The sequence below is a fragment of the Symphodus melops genome (assembly GCF_947650265.1).
Source record: "Symphodus melops genome assembly, chromosome: 13".
In the NCBI taxonomy this organism is placed as follows: domain Eukaryota; kingdom Metazoa; phylum Chordata; class Actinopteri; order Labriformes; family Labridae; genus Symphodus; species Symphodus melops.
The window spans coordinates 6,387,694-6,412,533 of NC_136703.1; the positions used below are offsets into that span (position 1 = coordinate 6,387,694).

A 24,840-nucleotide genomic window follows, 5' to 3' on the forward strand; every position below is an offset into this window, starting at 1 on the left:
AAGTGGCATGTTTATACTTTTGGAAGTCGGTTTATTTTATGTGAAAAACTCAGGGCTCCTTCAGAGAGTCCACTGTGAATAAAACACTGAAATGTATGGGGGTTTGCAGCTCATGTAAATTTATTTATTTTTCATTAAAATATACACTCAAGACAAAGGGTATCTAAATTGTTTTTTTTGTTACAGAAAGAGGTCATATGTACACCAGTGAATCAGATTTTACAACAGAGGATTAATCAAACATTAAATATGTATTTATATATATTTATATTATGAACAAGAAAATGACATTTCCTCTTATATCTCCCAACTCAAGGTACTTCCTCGCCTTGATAATTTACAGTAGTAAGACTCCCAAATATCCACTCTGAACATTTTGACTGATCTGCAAAGAACAGACATTTAAATTATACAACCATGGACATTTTCAGATTATTTCAGTGACATCCACAGGGATCCAGAATCATTACATTTTCTAATACAGGTTATTAAATGTTGCTTCCATTATTTTTTCCCCTGACAAATTTCACAAACCTTTGCTCACAAGGTTAGAGAAGCCGATCACATGACATTTTGCATTCATGGTGGGGACACATGACCAGGAGCAGCGGAGAGAGACACTTCAGATATTTCAGAGCCCAGACTAAAAAAATGTTACATCCTTTGCTTGCTCAGAAAGGCTTCGTAATTTTAATTTTAAAGTCCACTTTAGTGGGGTTGATAAGTTGTTGGACAAGTCTTAATCATGCCGTGAAAGAAAGTGATCACATCAGCAACACCACTGAGGTCAGTGACATAACTCCCGGCCAGTTAAAGGTGCACGTACTAGTAATAATAGTAATGTTATGACGATGTAGTACAAATAGGGTGATCCACTACAAGGCTACCTATCAGTGCAGTGACAGAAGTACCACAGTTTCTTCATGTTCTCAGTACAATGGCTTCAGATTGGTAAAGGATAGTTCAAGTGACACTGCAGTGGTTCACAGGTTGTATTATTAAGTCAACAAATACTTACTTTTCCTTCTTAAAATGCAGGATGAGTTCAAATAAGCTCATATCGTAAGGCTGTGCACAAAATCCTACCAGCAATATTTCCCACATTTGATTCTTCTTTGGTGAATGAAAGAGACCGATCGTCTGTGTCCGAGGAAACACAAGCCAGGAAACGCTGCATTGTATTTTTAACCGTTGACTGTGTCGTGTCTCTGTGACAGAACAGACTTCGAATGATTTCAAGATCATTTGCAGGACTTTTTATTTCCAGGATGTAAATGTGAAAGCAGTTGTGGCAGAATAGATGTACGGTCTTGTTTAAAATGAAGGAATACACCCTTTGAAAAAGCAAAACGGAGTTACAGCAACAACAGCAAAACAAATTCATAGTTAGCTGAAGATTAGCTGCCAGCAAAAGTCCTCATGCGACAGAAGGAATCTCATGATCTGAGAGTGGGTTAGGAATTAAGCTTTTGTGATACATACAGCATTTCCTTAAAATGGTTGAATCAAAACTGGATCACAGGATCCGATTACCGACGGCTACTAAAAGTGTTAAAGTGGTTTCAGATTTCATGAAAAATGCTCAGGTTGGTTAAAAGATGTAAATCCTCTCATATCGTAAGACATTTAAAAGTCAAATTATAGGTTTCTGAATTGGTTTTAACATCAAGAGTCACTTTGTAAGATACACAAGATAGTTTTTCACTTGTCTTCCTTGAGACTATTTGGACTACAATGTGACAGCTGAGGTGTCAGGCCAAATAACAAATGAAGCAGACATACTTGTCTTACAGTCTTACAGAATCTGAGTAAACAAAGTGAAACTTTCTTAATCTTCTTTCTCTACCGTCACGCTGCATTTGAGCTTTGACTTGAAATCCAGTGAAGCTGTTCAGCGGCTGCTAGAAGAAAAACATCCGGCTCTACCGATCAAGTCCCTCGTGACACCAAGTAGCAGTATAATTGAAACCGTGAGCATGCTGAGAAAATGAATAAATAACATACGAAAAAGGCAGACATGATACTCCCATCCCCTTGTTTATCCTGAAGTGAAGAATTCTGATCTTTGTTAAATGAGAATAAAAAATAGACTTTCTGTTCCTGTGCAAAAGTCACTGTCTTCTGAGCAGTTCCTACTGGCCTCTCCATGAGCCAGATAAAGAGACAACAACACCCCCACGTGGGAAGGAAAGGTTAGTGCAATCTGAACCAAACGGGCTGGACGGATAACAACACACTTTTTCACCTTGGACTCTCAAGCAGGAAAAAAAAATGTATTGATCTTCGCATCTTCTGTTTTTGCATGTGTGCATACACGTGTGAGTGTATGCGCGTTCAGGGCACTTGACTTAGAGTCTCCAAAACATGTGATCTGGGGAGTTTCATGATGACTTCATAGGAGGAAGTAAGGTTGTTTATATATTTTTAAAAAAAATTTAAAAAAAAGGAGGAAGAGAAAGCTCAGCCCCGAGAGCAAATGAAGCCCAATTCAACTGAAATCTCACAACACAAACATGGTCATCTTCAAAGGACGAACGAGCAGAGGGACAACGAGCGCAATCATCCCGCATGCCTAGTAGCAATGGTTCCAGGATCCAGACGTGCACTGAATCTTTACTGCACTGTGTGTGTGTGCTACCTGCAAGACGGTGGTGACTTGCAGACAGTCTTGTTCAGGGTTTGCTTGGTGTTTGGCCTTCGCAGCTGGGATGTGTTTCTCGTACCAGACAGGTGCTTATTTGCAGATGGCCTCCAAAGCATCCAGGGTGCGTTTGATGTCGCGGATCTGTGCAGCCAACGTGTTTATGGGCTGCATGGACCGGTCCAGCTCCTCGCAACGCGCCATAAGAGTGTACATACCCTGGAAAAGTACAAGATGAGCAATGAAAGACTTATACTTTAAAAAGAGGAACAAAAGGTGATGAGGTTGATCTCACGGTTGCTATCTTCATATAACAAAGCTGAAAGCTTGTTGATCTAAAACACTTCTCTTCTTTGTTTGTTGTTTTCTTAAGACTAGCAGTGTAGTTTTAAGTGAATGAACTTTCAAATACAATGTTGTAGCATGTACTCCTGCAAAATAACCTGTTCATAAATCAATAATGACATCCTGTAATCACCCCCCCTCCCAAAAGAAGAACATTTACAATCAAAAATTCTTAATTTGTGTCACTTGCATACACAAACTTAAATTCACCTTTATACTCATGTCTACAGACTCTCCCAGGCTGTCCACTGAGTCCCTGTAGGTCTGAATGTAGCCCACGCTCAGAGCGGTCATCTGCAGGAACAGATCCAGAGACTATCAATGACACTCAAGGAAACAACAGGTGTATCAATGAGAAATGAACAACAAGCTAAGTTGAAGGCACGCTCTGATCTAGTCTGAAAATTCACATTTTGGATGGTTCCATTGAGGCTCCTCATCATCATCTCCACACTCTGAGCCACTTCCTGGGTGTGTCTCTGAAGATCCAATAGGACAGCAGGATCAATGGGAGGGATGTCGGCTGGTCTCCGCGTCACTCCCCGACTTCTGTAGATTGGACCTGAGCAGTCCGCTGGAAAGAAGAAAAAAAAAAAAGTACACAATAATAAATATTTAAAAGGCCTGCAACTGACGATTGTATTTTACAGTTGATCATATTAGTAATTCTACAAAATGTATGTAGTGTAATAAGTTAAGAGGACATCCCCCTTTTTCCCCCTTGTCTCCTGTAGTCTAAATAAAAGATCTGTGCTGTGCTTTGGTCAAAGGTCTTTTAGATGGCACGCGGCTGGCGGTGTGCGCCGCTGTCAAGCCCATTCATTGTGTATTGGGTTGTTCTGCGCAGCTCCTTGCTGCAGTGCAGGGTCCTGCCCGCGTCCAGTAGGAGGGAAGCTCCGATCACAACAAACGGTGTCTCACTTTCCTGAGCTCTAGTTTATTGACGTACCGGGACATCGGCAAGAAAAGCATGTTTCGAAAAGAGATTTCCAACAGTTTAGGTGTATCAGGTGTGTTTCAATCAGAGCAGTAATCGGTGTCATGCTCGTAGCTCCTGGACGAGCCTGAGCTCTCCCACAGCCTGACGTGCCCTGATGATTTAATGAACACACATCCTTTTTTTTTCTTTGCTGCTAGTCTGCTCCTCCTCCGCAGCAGCAGCAGCAGCAGAAGAAGTCAGGGCTTTCCTCTCAATAGTGGACACATACTGTATAGGCCTACATATTGCTGTGGCAGAAGCTATTTTCCCAACTATTGTTTTGACAGACCAAGCAACGGGCGCTGCTACTTTTTGCTCGTGTGTGCTCTCCCCTTTAGCTGTGTCTAACTCTGCGGTGAGCTCAGCGCGCACTGCGTCCGATCTAAAAGGCCCTTCAGAAGAACACTCTGTTTTGGTGTGTGTCTTTTTAAATGTAATGAGCCCCTCCTGAGTTTTCCATGTAGACATCACTCCTTCACTAGAATGAATAAAAATAGAGTCCATGGATGAAGACACCAGGGGAGGGGGAGGGATTCAGAATCCCCCTCGTGACATCACAAGGAGAGCAAATTTGAAACAGAACTTTTTTCTTTGTATTGTAAGATGAATGCAGAAGTTTCCAGAATCCATATTCAAATAACCTTTTTGTTCACACCACAGTCAAACAGTCCATATACACATAAGTAAGTAAGTATATATATATATATATATATATACACACACACATATATATATATATATATATATACACACACATATATATATATATATATATATATACACACATATATATATATATATACACACACACACACATATACATATACATATACATATACATACTTACAAAAAACTCCAGTGTTTACTTTCTTGCTAGATTAGACATACTGTCAACGATTTGTTTTTCTGGCTATGGCCTGATGACTGATCTGACCCAGAATACAGACACATAAGCTAAAACTGACTTTCTAAAAGGATTAGTGTTGAAAGAGAATATAGAGTAGATTAAATTCAAAACGAACCGAATAAAGATTCCCATTTGAAAGCACACCTGAAAACCCTGCCTGCACACATTTAACTAATGATGGCACTAAACTAAAAGAACACGTGTGCCATCAATCACTTAACCTAGGAGTGCACAAATTGCCCGTGGCCAGTGGAGCGAAAAGAAGAAAACAGGTTTCCATCCCTGAAAATGATTCCTGTCAGGCTGCAGCCGGGCCTCAGTTAGAAATCCCTCCAGTCTAAACAAAGTGTGAGTCATCCATCCTAATTGAATCAGCAGGTAGAGGCAGGGCTGCCACACAGGGCATATTGACTGTGTTTAAATGAAGTGGTCAGTTTAGCTGACACTGTATACCGGGGGGGAAATGGTGGAAGCTCATATCTTTCTGGTAGAAAATTGGACAAGACAAATCGTACCTAACAGACAGCTAAAGGGAACTCAACCTGCAGCACACAGAAATGAATTGATTTCCGGAATCGCTGTACATGTGTGACCTTTTTGTAATATTATCTCTGTTATTTATTTGTGGAGTTGGGCCTAATTTAAAGGTTCAGGTTCATTTTATCAACCAGAAACAGGAATGAAGCCAGTGAGAGTAACAGCTCATCCAGAGTAGACTACAGCAATAAAATTAGGTGTTTTAGAATTCAGTGATCAAACCTGGGTTATTTGTGTTTCATGAAAGATGTTTCTAATATTGCTGCATCACACAAACTATCCTGTTTAGCCTCACGATGCAGGACAGACATGCAGGTTTTCTTTTTAATGTTATCGTTGTGATGCAATCATCCACCCACTCTTTCCTTCATCTGCTGCAAAAATGAAAGCTGACAAACAACGAGTCCTCAAATACAAAGTGTCTCAGCTGTCCGACCGAGTTTGATAGTTATCACACAGGTAACAAATCACGGTCTGTAGCTGTCTGCTTTGCCCTTTATGTGGACTAATAGGCAGATATGAAAGCAAGTGAAAAACACGACTTCCATACCATGCATGTACACAATGGCTGAGGAAACAGGGAAGAGCGAGTGACTGTTGGTACTGGTTATTTTAGATACGCACAGATCACGCTTGATTTATTGACCAGTCAAATAGCACTTCATTTGGGTTTCATTGTAACACACTAGCAGAGTGTTATATAGATAACAAACAGCATTTACACTCTCCAAAGTGTCGTGCGGTGATGCACGTACAGGCGCAGTAACGTTCCAGTTGAGTGACCATCTCGTCTTTGTTCAACAGGCCTAATTATGGATGCTCTTTGGATGAAGACAAAGTGACGACGACAATTATTGAACAGAATCTGTCACACATCACTGATTTGTGCTCAAAACTGTGGAACACAACAACATAACTAAAACCACTGCAATGTGAGCCCGGCAGGAGGAAGCTCATTCTTCGAAGTCTCCATCAGACATTAAAAAATGATTCAACATAAAGCAGATCTATATGGTCTTGTGGCTTCGACCAGTCCAAAGTTATGCACAAATGAGGAGTAGTGGCAGACCGGGCGTGTTCACCTCTGCGGGGATGAACTGTGTCTGTGGCTGTGACTGCAAGTCAAGACACACTGCAATGCAGCTTCCACATCACTGCCAATAAAAAAGCTATTAACCTGCTGAAATGCCTTTTCTGAAAGATTCCTCTGCAGAGCAGAAATACAGACAATCCCTCTGTTAGAGCCTCCTACGCTTCAGTGTAACTGAGTTAAGAAAGCAACAGTCATGGACACAATCTGCATGTGCTGTACATAATGACACACCCAGTAATGTGAAAACTAAAGCACTGCGCACACACATCCATACACAACCCTCAGAGCCAAACTTTAAGATATGTCGTGAAACTTCAGCGAATCATGTTTTAAATGTCATAAATAAAAGAAGCGTTTTTGTTTTTTTTCTGTATTTGATGGAATACATCTTGTCAAGTTTTCTTCAGGTCCATACTCACAGTCACTGCAGTCCAGACTGGGTTTGGAGCTCATCTTGATTTTCTGCTCCAGGTTCTTGGCGACGAAGTTGGTCAGGTCGCCTTCATGGCTGACTGTCCCTTCGAGCTCCAGAGCCGACGAGATAGTGGCCCTTCGACCCTCTGACTGGCCTGCTCTGCCCCCTCCCCGGGCCCCTGAACCACCTATAAAGTAGGGCTGCGCAATTAATCCCGATTTGATTCTTATCGGAATAAGAGCATTCGCAAATAAACTAACTTTATCAGAATCAAGAAATGAAACACTTTCACAATGTTTTCTCAGTCAGCATGTACATTTTACCGGTTGGATGGAGGCCTGGGTTTCATGGCCATGCTTTCAAACCTTTTGTATGCAGTCAGATGAAGCTTCAACTAGTCATCAGCTACCCTCAGAGTATTTGAAACCACTTTAGTGAAGTGAAAAAATATGTTTGGGGGATTTTGATTCAGGAGAAATATGTTGCAAACACTGGTATAGTCAAAACAGCAGACAGCGAATGTGCTTTTTTTTTTTTTTAAATATCGCAAATCATATTGTTATCACATTACTGAACAACGTGACCGCACATTGCAGATTTTTCTCATATCGTGGAGGCCTACTATGGAAGCCATGTCAAATCAGATGAATCACGTTTTTTGGATACTTCAAGTACTTGTTGGAGTTGTTATATAAGGAAACCCTTTTCATACAGTTACAAATCAAAAACTGCAGTAAACACTGGATCTAACATTTTCAAAGGACACCAACCTCCACAGGCTTGGCTGATTTCATCCAGGCTCTTGCTGTCCTGCATCCCCCTGACATTGCGCACCCAGACCTGGGCCATGACGTGGGGAGGGCAGGGGACATCGTCTGAGGGAAGCAGTGGAGGTGGAGAAGAGGAGGAGGACGAGGTGCTGGGACCAGGGGCCGAGGACGAGTAGTGTCGTGACGACTAGAAAAAGGGGCGAGGAGGGGATCAAAGAATAGATTAGAGGAAGTTATGAAAAGAAGTTTGATGACTTTTTGGCTAATATGACATCAAGCCAAGAACCACATTTCTTGACGATGATAACCCATCCCAAAACTGGCTTCTTGTTTGACGCTTAAATTTAGCCGTTTAGAAAAATGATGATCAACTTTCAGACGTAGTCATTTAACATGTTGAAGTTAATGTAATGCAGCCTGAAGCCCCAGTAGAGAGTTAATTAGGTGCACTCCCTTATTTCCATAATGCCTTCCACTCTCTCCGGTACTAATAATATCAGACATTTACATAATATTTCATTCCACTCACCCCAGTTCTCCCTCCTGCACGCTGATTTATCCACTTTTTTTCATATTTCTCATCGTCCTCTTCATCCTGCTTCTCTTTCTCTCCATCCTCCTCCTCCTCCTCCTCCTCCTCTTCTTGGCTGTAAGCGCCTCCATCTACACGTTCTCCGTCTGCACGCTGTCTGTACTTAGTGGCCCGGCCTCCTTGCAAAGATCGGTCTTTGGAGTGTGCTTGCTGTTCTGACTCCAGCAGCAGAGTTTCACCTGGAGGCTCAGCACTGTTCGAGGCCTCAGGAATGTCTGTGTCATTGGAGCCTGACTCGGAATCTTCTGATAGGTCCGTCACATGGGATATGTGAGGTGATAAACTCGATGTTCTCTCATTATTGTACGTTTCTGTGTCCAAGCAGCCTTCACCATCATACACTCTGTTTTCCACATCTACGTGGTTCTCTGTGTGTCCGTGGCCTCTGTCCTCTGATGCCTCCTCAGAATAGGGCACTCTGCTCCCCACACACTTTTCTGAGACCGGAACATGAGGGCCATTTTCTGAAGAGATGGATGTCAAATCCCCATTAGGTGTTTCTGGCACTTCTGTGCCAGCGACAGGGGAGAGACTCATCCCTCCACCTGCTTGAGAAGAAAAGAGAGATCGTGAGATATAAAGATTTTACTTTATAAATAGATATCTAATGCAGGTTTCAATCAGCGGTTATCTATTGGCCCACTGCTCAGGCTGGGTATTGTTTCAAATTTAACAGTAGATGACTGGAGGCAAAAAGTTGCCGTTGATACCAAATCAAGGATTTATTAAACATAAACAGATTGACAAAATAGAATGTATTGTAAAGTGAATATCGAGAGAAAAAAAATCAATCAAGATCAAGCTGATCAATCTTCTTAGTCATCAGGTCTGAGCCTGATATTTTAACCTTGTGTGTGTAAATGTAAAGACTGCAACTTCAGCTCATGCTTTTACAATCAAACGCCCATTAAAGTGAATTATATACCGTAACTATAAATAAGACTACTGTGGCATTACAGAAGGTGTTGTGATGTGATGTTTACACTGCTGCAGCTTGTTTACCACTCTCAACACTTCATTTAAGAAACGTCGGTGTAGTCTGAACTTCAGTCTGAGGACAAAGACTTCGCTGTTTGACATAAACAAACTAACAGGAACAAAGAAATGAAGAATAACTGGTGTCGCCAGTCTTCGTTGAGGAAGTTGATGTGCAGCTGTCATTAGCCGCCGAGCTAACGTTAGCAGCCCGGGCCTAAATATTAATATGTTTTTACTGCTCGTATTTTATTAACTGACTTTGTTTCATTCTGACGAAATATTGGTTGTTACACGTGTACCAGTATTGTTGTAAGTTCATACAATAATGCCCGTGGGCTTAAGTCAAGAGAGAAAATACTCACCAGTGTAGTTTCTATTCAGTAAAATGTAAGCAGCACCCGAGTCCGTTCATATAAAACGTCCCCGCGGAGCTAAAAACAAAAGTTCCACCTTAAATATAAAATACATTATCAAATTAAACAACGTGTTTCAGGCACGATTATTTTATATGTGAATCTTGTTTGCTCTTCCCCATTTGTTGTTGTTTATCTCCGAGTAATATATTTTATGAAGAATTAAGAAAAAAATATATACATTTGGTTCATGTTATAGCCATAGACTGTAAATGGTACCCCCCCCCTTCCCCCTCCCCACCACCTTCCTTTTTTTAAATAGCAGACTAATGCTTTTCCAAAATGTTATCCAACATGTTTTCTTTGTGTGAGATCATTTGTCTCTATTGAAGTCATAATGGTTCCCAGAGATGTTTCTCTCTTGTACTACAGATGGAGACAAACACCATGTTACTGTGGATCACCAACACCAAGAAAAGGGTACAAGTTGGAGAGTGTAAGCTACTAATGCTTCAGGCTGAAAGATGTTTTAAATGTTGAAGGAGGTGTAGGCGAACTCGTTGTGTTTAATGTTTAAAGAGAAAACACACGAATTTCATCAACACTAATATGACATTCTGAACGCTGGTTATGTGCTTGCAGCTTTTCACAAACAAAATTAACAAACAAGCCTGTCAGACAATGTGTTTCTTGCATATGGCTGCATGGTAGCCACTCAAAATGTAAATGTATTATTTAGTTCTTGAAATTCCTATTAGATCATTAATTATTCAAACAGTGTGCTCAGTTTTCATAAAACACATCGCAGAGGTCAAGGAGTTCAAAACTACATTCACAAACATATTAATGTCTGTGGCTTCATGAATTTAAACAATTTGCTGCTCTATGTGATCCATTTCTGTGGAGAAAAAAAACCTCACAAGATCTTACAGTGTCTCATTTTTCTCACACCAGTCCTCATTAAGATACAGTTCCGTTGTGCAACAGACAACCACTTATCTCTCAGTAGCAACTGATTTTAATTAGCTGAAAAACTGCTGTCTTGGTGTTAATAACTCTGAGTGAAGTTATTCTGAGGAATGGAGTGAATGGGAGGTTTAAATATGTTTTCATTTAGCCCATTTGCATTCACAGTGAAAGCCAGAGCCTGTGGCTTTTTAAACTTTGAATGTGGCCATAAATGACAAACACTGTTGCTGAAAAAGGGGAGAAGATCCAAAACCACACTAACCGCATCTAAAGGTCTTGTAAAGATTTTAATCTTTGCCTTCCATTCAGGACAGCTGCACCCCCTCTCTCTCTCTCTCAGTGGGTATTTTACAGTTTTATCCCATTTGATCCCTCTCCTTTTGTGCTTCACATCAAAGGATGAAACATTTACCTGAAGACAATTAGACTCCTGAAAGAAGGCAGTGGTTTAAAAAGCACTATGACCCTCACCAGATTTCTTTTTCTTTTTGGAGAAAATCCAGTCAGGGGGAAGCTATCACAGATGAGTTAAAGCCACAAAAAAGGAAGGAAAAATGACAGCTACAAAGCTAATCCGAAGCACGTGCTGTCAAACAGATGTGTGGTTTTTCCACACTATAAACCGGAGACTGCGTGTTGGATGTTAGTAACCAAAATGACAGTGAGGGCCAATAAATCTGTAAATATTAATAGCATACCAGTTCAGGAGGAGGTCTTCTGTATATATATCAGAGAACCTAAGCTAAACATGCCCATTTAAAATAAGACAGTTTCACCACGGGCTTGGGAGGGGAGTTAGGGACATTTCATTCCAATGGAGATCAAATGACCATAAAAGTGAGAGAAGGGTGCACACTAAATCTATGGAAACCAGAAAAATGTCCAGTTAAATTATTCTGAGATTCACAGAAAATCTTCTGATGCAGTAAGCTATAAAAGACAGTTCATACACCACAGGAATGTGGCTGAAAGCTCTTATTTCAACTAAAAGGTACTTTTCGTGTGTGAAATGGTGAAAACAGGCTTTAAATTGAGAAAAAAAAAAAGACTCAATGGGTAGATGAGTCACTCAGTGTGGTAAATGCCAAAAGTGACTCCTCCTGAGATCCTGTTTCCAACTCTCTGTTATGTTCCTGGGTGCTTCCGATTCCGATTCTGCTGTATGATTTAATTTAGTCGTTAGCAGTGAACTGCAGTTTGACAATAAACAAAGGACATTTTTAGTCACCTCCTCTTTAAATTGTAATTGTCATTCCTGCTCTTCATCAATGCAGTTCTGATTTTCCTTTGTTTGAGGAATCACCCAGAGATGATACCTCAGAGGTGGTTTGGTGAAGTGATTGAGTCATTTAGTATAACCGGACTTCAACAGCTGTAAAAGCTGTGGCAGAAGGTTACTGTTTAATGGCTAGTGCCAGGCCTATGTGGGGTTAGTTCGAGATCTAACACAACATTTGGTTTGACTCACAATCTTCAGGTGAAAGAATGTTGCAAAAGTTTCAAACTCACTTTAAGACTAACTTTTCCATATTACTTGAATAACCAAACCCTGCGGAACACTCCTCATACTTTAAATATGCTACTGGTGACTTGCAGGGTGAGTTATATGGTAGATAAAATGTGTCGTAAATAACAAAGGAGGGAGCCCTTGACAGCCTCGTGGTAATGTCGTTGCCCCCATGAGGCTGTATTTCTCGTCACGTCCTGCGGCAAGCTAGAATCTGACCTTGGCCTTTTGCTGAATGTCACCCCCCCCCACTTCTCTTTCCTCCCAACATTTCCTGTTTCCCTTCAGCTGTGTATCATATCAAGTCAAAAATGGACCTAGAAATAACACGCAAAAGAACAATAAAAAATGACAGCAGAGAAAAATACTTCTCATCCACTAAAATCATTATTGAACCTGTAGGGGTTTTTTTTCTTCTTTTTTTTTTTTACTTTTATGCTCCATAAGAGTAAAAAAACTAACATTTACCAACGAGCTCCAGGAAAGTCACAGCTTCCTTCAAAAAATTACCAGGCATGAATATGCTGCATTTTCAACAGACTGCAAGTGTCCAATTTCAGTGTGATCGATACCTCAGTGATGACAACCAATTCAAACTTAAGAGGACACCTTTGCTTACCTTGTTTGACCAGTGCAGGTCACCAATCTGTCAATTAGGTAATGTTGACCATGTTCAACATTTTGGTTTCACATTTTAGCACTGCTAGTTTGCACATAATATTTTGCAGAGTTGATAGATGTTTTTATAACTTTAATAGCCAAACAAGTATTTTTCTTAACAAGAGTACTCAGTTTACATATAACATGTTCTATGTCACAATGACAATAGATGGCAGTATAAGTGACTGACAAAGTAATTGTGGTTTATCTCAAGATTGTGCTGATTTATACGTGTAGAGATGTTTCATTTTTGATTGGGGAATATTGGCCTTCTGTTAGTGCCAGAGGAGAAGGCATGGGATTACTCGTGTTCTTTCATTTGGTTTATTTGTACCAAATTCCAATTACAACCCATCCAGGTGTTTAAAGCTGAATATGGGCCTATGTTTGACTAACAAGTATTGCTGCCAATGAGTAAAGATAATAATAGCAGCTCTAGTGTCCAAATACTGACCATAGAGGATAGCTTGTAGTAGAGGTAATAACTTACTCAAGTTCTACAACTTATTGTCTAATAGCCTCTTAACAGTGTGGTGCTATTGTGGCCCCGAATTTCCCCATTGAGGATCAATAAAGTTATATCTTATATCCTATTGACCCTGACTAGCTTGTTTCCATTCCTTACTTCTCCCCCCAACAACTTGCATGTTCTGCAAATCCCTCTGCAGTCAGTATGAAGTATTTTGCTTTGCCTCAAAATATAAATTTACACCAGTCAATCAAAAAGTCTTTATAGTCATGATGTCTAGTTTGCATGCCCCATGGCATCCCCTGGCTACATGACAGTATAATGTAGAAGTATATTATAGTATTATGTTGATTCCTTGTTGGATAGAGGAGACTTATAAGAAGCACTGAAGAAAGAATGTCTCATTCCTGACAAAACAAAACAAAAACAAAATAATAACTACTTTTTAATGTATGGTTTTCTGTTTTTCTGCAATATCCAGTTTCTCAGAGTGGAGCTCTATGATTCCAGTAATATCCGTGAGGAGATTTTGTCCATGATTATGTTTACAAAGTGAATCTCAGCAGTAAAAAAAAAAAAAAAAAAGCCAAAGTTGTTCATAAATGACCAGAAGCTGTCAAGTTTCAAAAAGTAGCGTGCATAATAAACAATCATAAGAACCCAATGAGGCTCTGCTGACCTCCTTTTTACCTCGGGGGGGTTTGGAAGCAGCAGCTCAAACGATGGCTGTATGGTGTGCAGCTGGATTGGAATGCAACTCTTACCCACCAGAATGCTCAGCAGAACATACCAGTTGTTGAACATTTAATGAGAAAGTACTGTATGTGGTCACTTTGGCAGAGATGGAGGGCGTTTTTTGTTATTGCATGGTATGTTACTGTTTTGGAGTGAGGATGTTGATGGAGTGTGCATGAGAAACAATGCAGCTGGAACAGATTGAAAGTCTGTGCATTGTGCTGATTTGTAATCAGATTTGGGTGGGTGCATGTGTGAGGTTTTTCAAGCTATTGGAACACAAAGCACTGACTACTCTCTGACTGTGCATCTTTTAAGACCGTAACATCACTGCAATAAAAAGAAGCTAATTCGGTAAAATAAAATACATTTTACATATTTGTGAATATGGCAGAGTATCATCAGGCCCAGTTTTATGAGGATAAAAAAGCATTCTATGCACCCTCAATTGAATGGTCAATAGGAGATTGTGGCTGTCATCTGAACATTGTGAGATACTCCAAACTGTCTTGCGTCTTTTGCACGACATGTGCACCAAAGACAATGCTCGTCAAGACATTCTAAAGCTTGATGACTTCTTAGGTTTGTATAGGTTGCAAAGCAAGGAAATGCATCTTTTTCCATTCACGGATCTAGATTCTTAAAAGAAAGAAATAAACCAAACAAACCCAGACGATTAAACTAGTTATCACTTGGCAGCGTCTACATCTTTGTTTGAAGTTCAGTTTCTATACCCATAAAACCAAATATACCACAACACAAACAACAGCAGCAGTCATTGAAGGCCGAGCTTTATACATATTTACAAAAAGAAGACAAAGTTTCCACACATGAGAGGAACAATTTCATTCCGTCTGCAAAGAAGTTATTCTGGAAAATCACAGGAGCTGTATGTTGGCACTGAGATGTAAATACAGCGAAGTGAGAGTGAAACACATAAGGCTGTTATAATACATGAGGAGCAGCTTCGCACCACATCTTTTAAATGTTTAAAATGGTTTTCAATAAAAATGTCTCATAGGACTTCTGTCTCCTACTTGTGCGGTGTTTGGATCTCACACAAATATACACAGTCATATACACAAAAGAAACAGTTGGAGTTCAAGTGGAGCATTTTTTTTTTTTTTACAGTGAGGTTGGTGGATTTCATGTAAACTTGTGTGAGCTGGGATAAAACAGAAAATGTTAAACTGGGAGTAAACTCAAAGTGAAATCAAACTTGGCATCTTCTCTAAAGCAGGTTTTATGACCAAAAACAAGCGTCACATTTATTTGTGTATGTGTTGGAGGGTGTGGATTCTGGCTGGCAGGACATGTCACAGCCTGTGATTTAAACTAACCAAGCTGAAGCTGCCTGGGCAACATTGGCCGCATACAGTATAAAGAGCTGAAGGCGAACCCTTCCATCCGTCTATCTTTGTCTTTGTGACAAGTTAAATCAAGTTTGAAGGAGTAGCTGGATGCGATTATGCTTTCGTAACAATCATTGTTGATCTTTGGTTCAAACAATGTTGTTATCAGGTTTTACAAGCCACTGAGGTAGCAGATGTTCATTTCATCTTATGTTAAACACTGAAAACAAGTCAGAGTATGTTCAACAGGTGACTTCATGAAACAAATTGAAAAGTAGTTGGGTGTACTACCTGTAAGCATTAAATTGAGGAAGCACAACAAATACACGCCGACTGCCATTGGCTCATGACACATTATTTGCTGATGTCTGTCAACAGAGCCAATGTCAGTGTCACTAGAAAAATGTTTCCTGCTCTCCTGCAGTGAGTCTCCTGCCAGGTTAACACTTTTAAACATGACTGTACTCACATTAACTCTGTTTCCTCATTTGCCCTCAATTTAACATTTGATAGAAGTTTGAGAAAACGTGAAAACTTGGTCTGATTTAGATTCTGCCAGCTTGACCCACACCCAGATGCCCTTATAATGTGAGACGAGGCTGTACCTGACACTTAAACACAGCCCTTTAAACTCTCCTGGTGTATCCTTCCTCAAACACACACACAGTCAGACGTAGCTCTGAACTGACTCGCTCTTTCATGTGGCCATGGCTCAGAAGCCAAGGGGCGAGGCCCATGCTAATTTTCCCTCTGCTTTGAGTCGTTCTGGTTTATTTTTCTAACAGCATCAACAGTCTGTCTGATCCGCAGCTGAGTGCCCTGTGTGGCTGATTTACTGGCATGGCCTCTTAGCCTTCATGTCAGCTGCTCTCACACAGAAGCATACTGTACAACACACACACAGATGGAAATACATGCAACCAGCAGATGCCAAGAAATAGGAGCATTTGCAGGACCCAGTATGGGGTACACAAATGTGTGCAGGATCGCGTGCTCAGAGTCATATTTGTGGGATGAAATTAAATATTATATGAAAATATGAGACGCTGTTGTTGTTGGACTTAACCATGCAAGTAAATGCATCTTCTTCCAGTAACCAGTAGATAATAAAGTTACGTTTTAATTCAATTAGTGTGTCTCTCATTTTCCGAGTACATTGACGTTTTTCACTTTCTATATTTTCATCCCAGATGACGTCTAAACTGTACACTACATGCTCACTATGTTAAGATGAGTTATGTCTCAGAGAGACTTAGAAACTGTCAAATTTGAGGGAAAAGAATTGGCCAGATTTTCAGAATGACTAAAACTAAATCTGGTCGTAGGCAAGGTAGAGTGGGAAGGGACACATTTGGGTATCTCACCAGTAGTCTTAAATGGGTGGGCACTAAAAAAGATACGGTACAACAGTTTTAAACAACAACAGTGAGAAAAGAAATGCACAATATCTGAGTCATTATGGATGAATAATGAAGAGCTTGAAGCCTTCAAACCAAAAAACTACTTCCAACATAAACAAATAAATACAAATAAAAGAAACGTTAAATAAAGATGGAACAAGTTACTGCAAGAGTCCAGTTGACGTCAGTCCAGTTTAGCACTGCCTCAAGTTCCAACTTTTTCACAAAAAGTCTTTTTTATTATGTATGGAGCCTCGGTCGTCATTTACAGCCAGATGTCATTACCAGCTGGAAGTACAGGAGCAGAAACACTGTATATAACTCTGCTTGTGTAGTTGGGCTGGAATCGACTCAAAGTCACTTATGGCCCTTTTAGGTCCTGAGCCACAGGCTGAAAAACATGCAGGTTCTGTACAGAGTCAGTAGGCGGTTAAGCTTGTATGCCGGGCCTCTATGAGGTGTGATTAACTATCCGTTTTGAATCAAACACAACTGAAACTTAAATATTCATTCTGATATTTTACATGGTTTACTATGCTGGGTTACTGTCAATACCAAAGTGTTTCCTAGTACAGTGGCTACAGCAATTATGTTAAATACGACAAATTAAATAACCCTTTTTGTTTTGCCAAAATATCTGACCATGACCCTGGTTATGAGGTTTCAATCCATTAAAACCATTTGAAAAACATTCAGTCATAAATGTCAAGAGTTAATTTACATGTTTTTTCCCCCAATGAAAGGCATGATTGTGCCTCATCTAATAGCAGCTTTAACATTTTGTCCCCAGACATCTGAAAATGTGTAAATGGGTTAAACGACCTGGAGTTCATGTGCAGTTGTTCGCTCTTTTCACCTCACACATCCTGAACTTCACAGAAAGCAAACTACACAGGATGAGTCTTTTTTCTGGCATGATATATAACACCAGGTTTGAATGTTTTTTTCCCCCACACCTATACTGACATCAGAGCCAGATATAACTCTGAATCCTGAACTTGAGGATAAACATCATGGAAAAGATCTCCTGCAGTGTGCCTTTGTGGCTGCAGCCTCCCGGGGAAAGTAGATCTGTAACCTCATCAAAGCCGTCACTGTGATTTTCTGTGCCTTTTATCTTTGTGGTTGTGGTCTGCCATCTCATAGTCAGACCCCAGCTTCCTGAAGAAGCCAAATACTCTCCCTGTACAGTAAGTGGACTGCTGCTGAATATTCTTTTTGGAGGAAAAGATGCACAAAAAACCATCAGTGCTTTTAAATGCTTTTCACAACCTGCAGAAAACAAATATTTAGCAGAGCTACTGATAGTTTCCAAAAGAAGGTTTTAGATTGATGGGTTCTTCATCACAGAGAATATTAAAACAGCTTTCTGTTTCAGTTCTAAGTGTTGCTGTTAATTACACAAACTGTTTATGTAACAGTCTCTGCTGATGTTGTAACATCTGAGAAATCGTTTCATCATGATTTCTCTGTTTGCTTGTTTGGTTTTTATTTCAAGACAAAAAAGCTTGTCATTAAAAAAGCCTCTTCGCGGTTAAGCTTAAGTGTGATACAGGCCATTGGATTGAGTGTGCTTAAAATGCAAATGCAACACACTGTACCTTCTGGAAAATGCTGTTCAGGATTGCAGTCAGCTTATGGCTGGACGTCAATCTGAAAACATCTGTTCTGCTTCAAAAAACGGTGTGTGTGTGTGTGTATGTGTGTGCATAATTTGGGCAAGAACATGCACAGTTATCAGTATGGCCCTTTAAGGCTCGACTCATGAGGGAAGAGTTGGATGATCTTTACTAATTTTGGAATCACACATTTTTCCTTTCAGTCATTGATCCGTACACGCTGTTCATCCTTCATTCAGCATGCTGAGCAACCTAAAGTATTCAACTTTTTCTCCTCAAGTCTTTTGTCCACATGTAACAGTCCTTACTGTTCACACCCTCCTGTACATACTTCAGCTGTTTTTGTAGCTTAGTTTGAAAGTTTGTCATTGTATTGAAAGGATGCTTTTTTTGTTTGTAGGTAAGTGCATGCGCATGTCGTAGTCTCTGTACATACAGTATGCTTATCTCAGTGTTTAAGTTAAGTGTGTATGCAAAAAAAAGATGTATGTTGTGTGTGCGTGTGTGTGTGTGCATGTGTAGGTGTGGGTGTTTGTAAGTATGTGTACATGTGTCGAGAAGTCAATGTAAATCTGCACTTCTATTCTGCAACACATTCAAGCGCTCCTTGGTGCCCTCAGCTGTGGTTTGCTCCTGCTCTTCCTCCCTGCTGCTCTTCCTCCTCCTCCTCCTCCTGCTCTTCCTCCCCCGTGCTTGTGCCTCTCCCCCCTCTCTTTCTCCTTGTTTGGCTTCACCATGATGTCACTGTGGCGACGGTGGTTGCGAGGAGGACGGTACCCCAGCGCCCGGCAGTGCTGGCCGATGTTTCCAGGGTGAACCAGCGCCATCACGTCCTCGTACCAGGGTTGGATTCCTGCACTCTGATAGGATGGGCTGGACCAGGAAGCCAGGAGGTTGTTAGCCGAGGGGCTCCAGACAGCGAGGCGCACAGTGACGGCGGTCCAGTGGTAGCCGTGCTCCTCCACCTGGCAGTGGTAGACCCCGCTGTGAGACAGCTCAGCCTGACGAATCAGAACGCCACGCTCGATCACCACCAGTTGGTCACCTGTTACCACCTGGAGAGAGAGAGAGACCAGATGAATGCTGGGTACTTTAACTTTATTTGGATGTCTTTGTAAAGTTGTTAAACTTGATAGAATATTCATGACTAATTTATATTCTGTGCACCTGGTTAAGCTCCGGACTGTTCTCTCCTGCCTGTTTGTACCAGGTAACAGCAGCGTGTCTGGATCGGGGCAGACACTCCAGGTAGGTGCTGTTGCCCTCGACAACCATCATCGCCCTCTGCTCCGCCTCCACCTGCAGCCCAGCTGAGTGACATCAAGAAAAAACATGCAACAGGTGAGAGGTCTGGTTTTTGTCGTTTTACTTATTAAACCATTTAATACTTAAAACAGTCTGAAGGAAGGACCCTGATAAATGTCGTCTTCTTTACTTTTATATTATTGACATCAGCTTCTTGACTTTTCTTTTTTTTATGTATCTTTAATTGTTTTGCTTTATACCCTGAACTGCCCTTTGAATTTATATTATTATTGTAGAATTCTCTTTGTTTGTTTGTTTGTTGCTGATGTTTAAAATGTGACTGTCTTGAGTCCTGAGTGTTAATGGTGCTATATGAATAACGTTATTATCATTATTATTATAAAGATGCATACCACAAGTGTTGTTAGAGTCTCCTTTGTAGTGAAACTTATCGTAGTTAAGGTGTTGTCACAGTACGGATCATGTGTTGAAGTATTAGCCAGCCAAAGCTTCTCATACAGAGTTTGTTTCAGTAAGGATCAAAGCAGCATGTCACAGTAACAGAACTTCTCACCTCCCTGTCTGACGCACTGAGTTAATGGATCTTCATCCTCCCCTAAGTGACGAGCATTCCTCCTGTCGAGAAAAACACATTAAACCACTGTTACAAACCTCCTTCAATAACACTGGCAAACATTACAAGTCTGGGCAGCCAATATTGTGACATTTTGTTTTAATTTTGGAATTACAGCATTTTGCTTAACAATTGAACATAAAAATAATGGAGATCCGGGCTCTTATCGCCTAGAACTTAAGTTATTTCTTTTACTCATTTATTTTTTATAGCAACAATGCATATTTTGTAAATATACCAGAGTTAGCCGAAAGGCTAATTTTCATCTGTCGTCCCTGGCCAGATTTTATTAAAACCTCCCAAGAAAATCAAAACAAACTCAGACTTTTCTAAAAGCTACAAATATCTCATACCGCACTGTGACTATAGACATCCAAGTGGGAGGCCCAGGTTCAAGTCCGACCTTCATTTCATTCCCCACTCTATCATACATTCCATAAAATTATTTTTTTCTTAAAAAAAGGACATTGTATTGTTTTCCCCCTCATTGTCAAACTTAATTAAAAAAAGTGCAAATTGTATCTGATGGGGATCATATCAGTACTTTTACTAACACATTACCGTTGGCATATTTCATCAAAATGTGTTTGTCACTCTAAGTAAGGGACTAAGTGATCGCCAAGTGGAAAAAATGCATTCAATTAAATCATGAAGATCCGAGTTCAGATGTAACGTAAGCCACATTTCAAACTATCAACAAATCTGGTTTGTTTTTTGATTTAAGATGGATTCCATGTGTTTCGTCGTCATCTAATTAAGATAAATATTACATTTCTGTACGATAGCCAATCAGCAAAGTTGTGTGTGTGGTTGTCATTTTTTTGTCTTTACTGTACCTGCGCACTGTAGGCATGAAGGGGCTGCAGGCGTGTCCGTCCCAGGTGCAGTAGGGGTCTCTGGCCAGGCAACACTCAGCGCACGCCTGACCGTACAACTCACACTGGTACAGAGCCAGCTGGGACACGCCCTCACTGGAGCCCACAAACAACCACTGCTGGAGGACGAGGAAAAAGAGAGGGGGGGATGAAAGACAGAACACAATGGAATGGAAATGAAGCAGGAAAGAACACGAGAGAAATAAATGAGAGAGGGCCAAGAGGGGGATAGAAAATTCCAAATGCTCTTGAAAAGAGACACATCGATGATCAACAGCTGAACCAGAATCCTCTTCACTCTGAGTCACACTGAGAACTTTGACCATAACAAAGTCATTGCATGGCTTAGGGGTTCTTGTGTTTGAGTGTGTGCGTTTGAATATATGTAAGTAAGTGAGTCTGTGTGTATGTGAGAGAGAGGGGGACAGAGAGAGAAACACGGTCGTGCTAGCTTTAAAGAATATGTGTTTGTGTGTGTGTGTGTGTGTGTGTCTTTATTTTGTAGGAAAGGGTTCAACATGCTTTTTCTGTGAAACCCAGACTATTTTAATAATGCAGAGTATGATTCTGTGTGTGTGTGTGTGTGTGTGTGTGTGTGTGTGTGTGTGTGTGTGTGTGTTTGGCATCTCATCATTATTGCTCTGAGTGAGGTAGGGTAACCATAGCAACTGGTGATGAAGCTGTCCTTGGAGATACAAGGTAGAGAGATGAGTGATAAGTGGATGTTCGTGTCTGTGTGCGTGCGTGTGTGTGTGTGTGTGTGTGTGTGTGTGTGTGCGTGCGTGTGTGTGTGTGTGTGTGTGTGTGTGTGTGTGTGTGTGTAGAGAGGAGTTTGGAAGTTTGAAAGTGAGTTTCCGCTGCTGTCGCTCTTCTGTTACCTTTTTCTTTGAGAGTGTCATGGCTGTCACAGGTGATTTGTGCTGAAAAAAGAAACAGAAACAGTCACACTCAGCTGGAGAGACAGACAAATAGATGGAGAGAAATAGAATTCAAATCTCAGGAAAACATTAGGAATTTGTACCCGTGTGTCTGCAAACCACAAACAGTTTAAACAGTTTAAGATAATTGGAAGAGTCGATGTCATAGTTTGGTAATCAGACATTTTTCCTGTCACATAGACGCCTCACAAATCGCGTTTTAAACAATAGAGAGCTGACAAAACAGATTCATAGCCCAACCACGGTCAGACAAAGAACTCTCCACCACATCAGTCAGCGTGAATCCAGACGATTGGAGCCTCCTGTGAACATTTATATTTGGCTGAACTTTGCTTGTCCATCATGGTAACTACGTGCAGCTGTAGCATTTCTGTTAAATTTGTTTAGAATCTCAATCTAACATGTTTTGGAAAATAGTTCATTCACTTCACCTGTCATGGTGCTCAGTACAAATGTACAGTATATTGGTTTATAGCTGGGGGGGGGGGGGGGGGGGGCGTTGTTTGTCTTTTCTCTTCATTCAATTTGTCACCAGGAACTTTTTGTTTGGATGAAATAACTAAGAGAAGATCTGAGGTTGGGTATGATGAGCGATGAGAGGCAAAAACATGTTATGGCTGTCTAACTCCATTGTCTCTGATGCTAACCATGCGCTGAACACTGAATATGACCCATTACCTCCAAAACTAAGAAACAGGGTCACACATTGTAGTAACATTTAAATGATGGACACCAATCTGTTGTTAAATCACAGAAAGGTGAAGGCCTCTGAGAATTTGTCATGCTCTTTGAAATGTTGTGTCAAATGGGTCTTTGTATCTTGTCTTTACTTGTTATGACGTGTAAGCAGCTTCTGTGTGCGAGACACATTTCCGACTTTCTCTGGCTAACTTCTTTCAATTAATTAATCAGTCACTGGTTTCATGGTTGTTGTGGTTACTCAAGGCAAAAAAGCATGGGGGGGCTTACTTTGCGCTTATTCTTCAAATTAGGGTAAGAGTATCTTGTGTTTTCTTAAGATTCTAAAAGCCCCTCAGTGTTTCTCTAAGAATAAGAAAAGTTTGCATGATTTAAATCATTTCTGACATTTCATATGTAATTTTTTCCCATCATGCTTGCATTCATTTTTGTTGCATGTTTTTGAACACTCAGTGCAGAGTCTGTGCTGCATTACATACAGAGACAGTTAAGTTATTGTTTGACTTGGTTTAAAGAATCTGATTTTTCATTTTGATACCAAAGGGAAAAGTCTGCACGACAACATGTGACGCATTAAGGAAAAGCAAGTACAGTTCATTAAAAAACATCTGAAACACATCAAAATAATTTACAGAGTGCAGATCTGAAATACAGAGAAATTCATACAGCTCAGCTTGAACACTGAGACTCAATATTTTACCTGAAAGACCTGCAGTTGTTCCAGAGTGACCTCCTGACCCTGGCCTTGTTCTCTGGGCAGATGGATGGCCTTCAGCACCAGACCTGAGTCTGCAGAAAAGAAAACCAATGTAGTAATTCTGAGACAATATCTGATGACGAAGTCATCTATTAAACCAAAACAGAAAGACAGTCCTACTACGCACACTCTACCTGTGCCGATGAACAAGACGTCGTAGGTGCCGTCCACAGCTTCCACCCTGTCTACCAGCAGTTTGCTGAACTTGTAGTGAACTCCCACTCTCACCAGTAGGGGTCGTTCTCCAAGCGGCAACACATTTTCCTAAAATAGAACAAAGTGGGGTTTTTTATAGTTGTATAATTTAGACAATGCATTACATTGCACTGATATATACAGTATATTACTGAGTGCTTGTTAAATCATGCAGTTCATTACAGATATCGTGTTCTCAGTGTTAGACTGGTGCTCCTTTTCTTAAAGACATTTTTAATCTTAAGAACGCAGACAAAAATAAAAGGTTGGCTTGTGCTCACTGAAAGAGGCCACAGTATAATTTTATGGATCAATGTCATAAAGTGTAAGGTCAGCTGAACCTGCAGCAGTGGATGAGTCCTGCTGAAGAAGATGACGTCGTCAGGATACTCTCTGGTTGAGCTGTAACTGCCATATGTGCTGCTGGGACACTAAAGGAGAGAAATGTGGAAAAAGATAGAGACATTAGAGAAAACAAAAAGGATAAGACAAAAATGTTGGTACCAGCAGAATGTGCTTTATTCTGTTTGAGTACCTGACTCTTTCTGAGAAAAACACAGTTACACAGTCTAGAACTGAAGACCACAATAACCAAGACCAAGATATGCCTGAGACCAGAGTGCTCCGAGACCGAGACAAGACCAAGACCATAAATATCCCTGAAAAATCTTCATCCTGCGTGCAGCAGGCATGTCACTCACTTAGACTGTAGCACAGGGAAGGTTGCGGTCGTAACCAGGGGATGGAAATTAAATTGCAGTATGAATGCATTTTATTGCAAGTTATTCATATTTTCAGACAGACTTGCTTTTCTTCAAATCACAGTAATGACTTGGAAAAATCAGTGGGAGTCCTGGCCCGTTTTGACTGAGACCTTTAAAAAGTAGTCTTGAGACCAAGACAGATTTCAAGCACTACGAGACTCAAACAGTCTCGTTTTTAAGGTGATAACTAAAAAAAAGATTTGAAGTAGTTACTTACAGTTCCAGGTCGAGGATAAGGTATTTTGCCTGTAAACTCCGCCCACTTATACTGAGGTCCCTCCTTATGCAGGAAGTTGCCCTTAAAAGCTCGCACCACATCCTCCATTCGATAAACACACACTGCTGAACCATTCAGGATATCACTATAAAAAGACACAAAGGACACAAGGTGAAGTGTCATTCCTCACAGTCA

General features: G+C 40.6%; 2 protein-coding genes across 6 annotated transcripts in view; both read right to left on the reverse strand.

The window, feature by feature from the left end:
* Positions 1-102: 102 nt before the first annotated feature.
* Positions 103-9,703, reverse strand: borcs6 (BLOC-1 related complex subunit 6). Of its 3 annotated transcripts, none has more exons than XM_079359078.1 (7): positions 9,620-9,703; positions 8,217-8,827; positions 7,688-7,874; positions 6,922-7,104; positions 3,397-3,560; positions 3,197-3,280; positions 103-2,860 (listed from the first exon to the last, which is right to left on the reverse strand). In XM_079359078.1, the coding sequence occupies exons 2-7, from the start codon at positions 8,814-8,816 to the stop codon at positions 2,735-2,737; spliced, it is 1,344 nt and encodes a 447-aa protein (XP_079215204.1). In that variant the 5' UTR covers positions 8,817-8,827; positions 9,620-9,703; the 3' UTR covers positions 103-2,734. The 3 variants fall into 3 exon arrangements, with proteins under 3 accessions (XP_079215204.1, XP_079215205.1, XP_079215206.1); XM_079359079.1 differs by having other exon boundaries at positions 8,217-8,824; positions 9,620-9,693; XM_079359080.1 differs by lacking the exon at positions 6,922-7,104.
* A 7,902-nt stretch (positions 9,704-17,605) lies between these two features.
* The window catches only part of sema3h (sema domain, immunoglobulin domain (Ig), short basic domain, secreted, (semaphorin) 3H), a 62,527-nt gene continuing 55,292 nt past the window's right edge, over positions 17,606-24,840 (reverse strand). For 2 of the 3 annotated variants that reach the window (XM_079359099.1, XM_079359101.1), the window contains 9 exons: positions 24,646-24,790; positions 24,006-24,095; positions 23,604-23,733; positions 23,413-23,501; positions 21,954-21,995; positions 21,037-21,194; positions 20,141-20,202; positions 19,489-19,631; positions 17,606-19,376 (listed from right to left, as the gene is read on the reverse strand). In XM_079359099.1, the coding sequence (XP_079215225.1) occupies positions 18,918-19,376; positions 19,489-19,631; positions 20,141-20,202; positions 21,037-21,194; positions 21,954-21,995; positions 23,413-23,501; positions 23,604-23,733; positions 24,006-24,095; positions 24,646-24,790 (1,318 nt within the window). In that variant the 3' untranslated portion in view covers positions 17,606-18,917. The remainder of the gene's footprint in view (positions 19,377-19,488; positions 19,632-20,140; positions 20,203-21,036; positions 21,195-21,953; positions 21,996-23,412; positions 23,502-23,603; positions 23,734-24,005; positions 24,096-24,645; positions 24,791-24,840) is intronic. The other variant, XM_079359100.1, reaches the window with a different exon arrangement.

Bases quoted from the DNA above. Each gene is read 5' to 3' on its own strand.
- borcs6 (XM_079359078.1), bottom strand. From the start codon at position 8,816: ATGAGTCTCTCCCCTGTCGCTGGCACAGAAGTGCCAGAAACACCTAAT. The intron at 7,105-7,687 runs GTTGGTGTCCTT...CCTACTTTATAG, and splicing joins AATCAGCCAAGCCTGTGGAG to GTGGTTCAGGGGCCCGGGGA. The intron at 2,861-3,196 runs GTGAATTTAAGT...GTACTTTTCCAG, and splicing joins CTGTAGACATGAGTATAAAG to GGTATGTACACTCTTATGGC.